The sequence below is a fragment of the Pezoporus wallicus genome, unplaced genomic scaffold (genome assembly GCF_028554395.1).
Source record: "Pezoporus wallicus isolate ANWC-B61680 ecotype Strahan unplaced genomic scaffold, APGP_CSIRO_Pwel_v1 contig_14251, whole genome shotgun sequence".
NCBI classification, from domain to species: Eukaryota; Metazoa; Chordata; class Aves; order Psittaciformes; family Psittacidae; genus Pezoporus; species Pezoporus wallicus.
In genome coordinates this window covers 1-2,208 of record NW_026636314.1, presented here as the reverse complement: position 1 = coordinate 2,208, position 2,208 = coordinate 1, and the positions used below count along the sequence as shown (strand labels likewise).

The window sequence follows — 2,208 nt, the reverse complement described above, 5'->3', positions numbered from 1 at the left end:
ACAAGGGATGGAGCCTTAAGGTCCCTTTCAACCCATCCCATGAGCTGGCTCCGACCCCCTTCCCCTTCTCCCCTCATTCCTCCTGCCTCATCCCTGCAGGAAAGCCGATGAAGGGCTGGGGACCATCAGCGAGGACGGGCGATCCCCCCTCTCCCTGCGGCACATGGCTTACGGTGAGCACCGGGCTGGTCCCGCTCACCCCACCGGGGCTTCCCAAGAGCAGGAATCGCCCATCCCGGCCGCTCCAGCGCCGTTCCCAACTCTTCCCCTGTGCTGATTTCTGGCTTGCTTTGAGCCGGGTTCTTCTCCTTCCACAGTCTCCGGCCTCTCCTTCGGCATCATCAGCGGCATCTTCTCCGTCATCAACATCCTGGCCGACGCCATGGGGCCGGGAATCGTTGGCATCCATGGGGATTCCCCCTATTACTTCATCACCTCAGGTAGGGTTGGAGCCAGGCCCTTCCCCAGCGGGAGGAAGAGGAAGGAAGGGGGGGTGTGAATGCTCTTTCCCCCCCCTTGCAGCCTTCATCACCATGGCCCTGGTTCTGCTCCACACCTTCTGGGGCATCGTCTTCTTCGACGCCTGCGAGCGCCGGCGCTATTGGGGCCTGGGGCTGGTGGTCACCAGTCACCTCCTCACCTCGGGGCTGGTGAGTGCCTGCCCCCCCCCCCCCTCCCCGGGGACACCCCAAGTGCTGCTTCAGCCTCTGGATCCATGGGGGGGGTCTCAATGGGCAATTCCTGCTGGGAAACCCTTGGGCAGGACTTGGAAGGCTTCAAGGGGTTGGATTTGCTCTGCCCCCCCCCCTCCCCATGTCATTCCCAACGCATCCCTCTCCATCCCAAGACATTCCTGAACCCCTGGTACGAAGCCAGCCTGGTCCCTATCTTCATCATCACCCTGGGCACGGGCCTCTGGGCCTTCGTCACTGCCGGGGGCTCCTTCCACAACGTCCTCAAGTGCCTCTCCTGTGAGTTTTGGGGGGTGGGATGGGGATGTGGGGGCTAATGGGGGGCTCCTGATGGTCCTGAGCCCCCCTGCACCCCCTTTGCATCCTTGTCCCCCCCCTCCTCCCCAGGTAAGCAGGAGGACGACAGCACCGTGATGATGTACTCAGCGCTGCAGGTGCCTTGTGAGGACTGAGAGCCCCATTCCCGGCCTCTGGAATCTCCTGCTGCTGCCTCGGCCACGGCCGCTCGGTCCCTCCGGTGCTGTTCCCTCGCTGGGCCCACACAGGGGCTCCCAATCCCAGCCCTTTCCCAAGGGGAATCTTCCCTTGGGCCTCACAGGGTGCAGCAGCAGCGAGGGGCTGGGGGCAGGACCCCCCCCTTCCCCTTCCATCACATCCCCCCCCCACCTTGGCCTCTTGGCAATGGGGTGATGCTTGGGGGGGCACAGAGCTGGGTTTGGGGGTGCCGTGCCCCCCCCCCCATTGGTGGCTGAGCAGTTTTGGGGGGGTGGGGGTAAATTATTTTTGTGGATTCAGAGTAAAACCCTTTTACAAGAGCAATGGTGCCATGGGGGGGGGGCAGGATTGGGCCCCCCCCATCTTCTCCTTCCACTTCAAAGCAGGGGGGGACACCCGGGTGTCCAAGTACTGATCCCAGCCCCATTCCCCCCCCATCAAAGAGCCACTGTGGGGGGAAGGGGCTTTATTTCTGTCACACCATGGGGTGGGGGTCACTGGGAGCCCCCCCCCGGGGGGGTTCAGGGGTGGCTGTGGTTGGAGGGGGCCCGACGGGAGGAGGCTTTGAACACGATGTCCTGCTCCTGGCTCCTCCTCACGCTGCTTTGGGGGGGGGGGGGGGTAAAAAGGGGTTGAGGTGACCCTGAGACAGCCCTTGGGGGGGTGAGGGGGGGGTCCAGGGGTTGGGGGGGGACCAGAGCCTCTCACCGCATCCTCTTGGCCACCAAGTGGATGCTGAGGAAGAGGCCGATGCAGGCACCCAGGGCGCCGATGATGATGGCGATGCCTTCACCTTAGGGACATTGTTGGGGTGAACCCCAAATCCCACCCCCACCCCATTCCCCATCCCAATCCCATCCCATGTAATTCCATCCATCCCATCTCATCCCATCCTATCTCATCCCTTCCCATCTCATCCCATCCCAATCCCATCCCATATATTTCCATCCATCCCATCCCAATCCCATCTCATCCCATCCATGCCATCCCAGCCAATACCATCCCATCCCATCCATCTCAT

At 62.7% G+C, this 2,208-nt stretch overlaps 1 protein-coding gene across 1 annotated transcript; it reads left to right on the top strand.

The window, feature by feature from the left end:
• Positions 1–96: 96 nt before the first annotated feature.
• Positions 97–1,199, top strand: LOC130594214 (gamma-secretase subunit APH-1A-like). Its single transcript, XM_057399960.1, has 5 exons — positions 97–173; positions 318–440; positions 523–650; positions 848–971; positions 1,080–1,199. Exons 1-5 carry the CDS (start codon positions 164–166, stop codon positions 1,142–1,144), a joined length of 450 nt encoding a protein of 149 aa, XP_057255943.1. The 5' UTR covers positions 97–163; the 3' UTR covers positions 1,145–1,199.
• Positions 1,200–2,208: the final 1,009 nt, after the last annotated feature.

Coding starts and splice junctions, on each gene's coding strand:
- LOC130594214 (XM_057399960.1), top strand. Junction 651..847: donor ACCTCCTCACCTCGGGGCTG/GTGAGTGCCTGC, acceptor CTCCATCCCAAG/ACATTCCTGAACCCCTGGTA. Junction 972..1,079: donor CGTCCTCAAGTGCCTCTCCT/GTGAGTTTTGGG, acceptor CCTCCTCCCCAG/GTAAGCAGGAGGACGACAGC.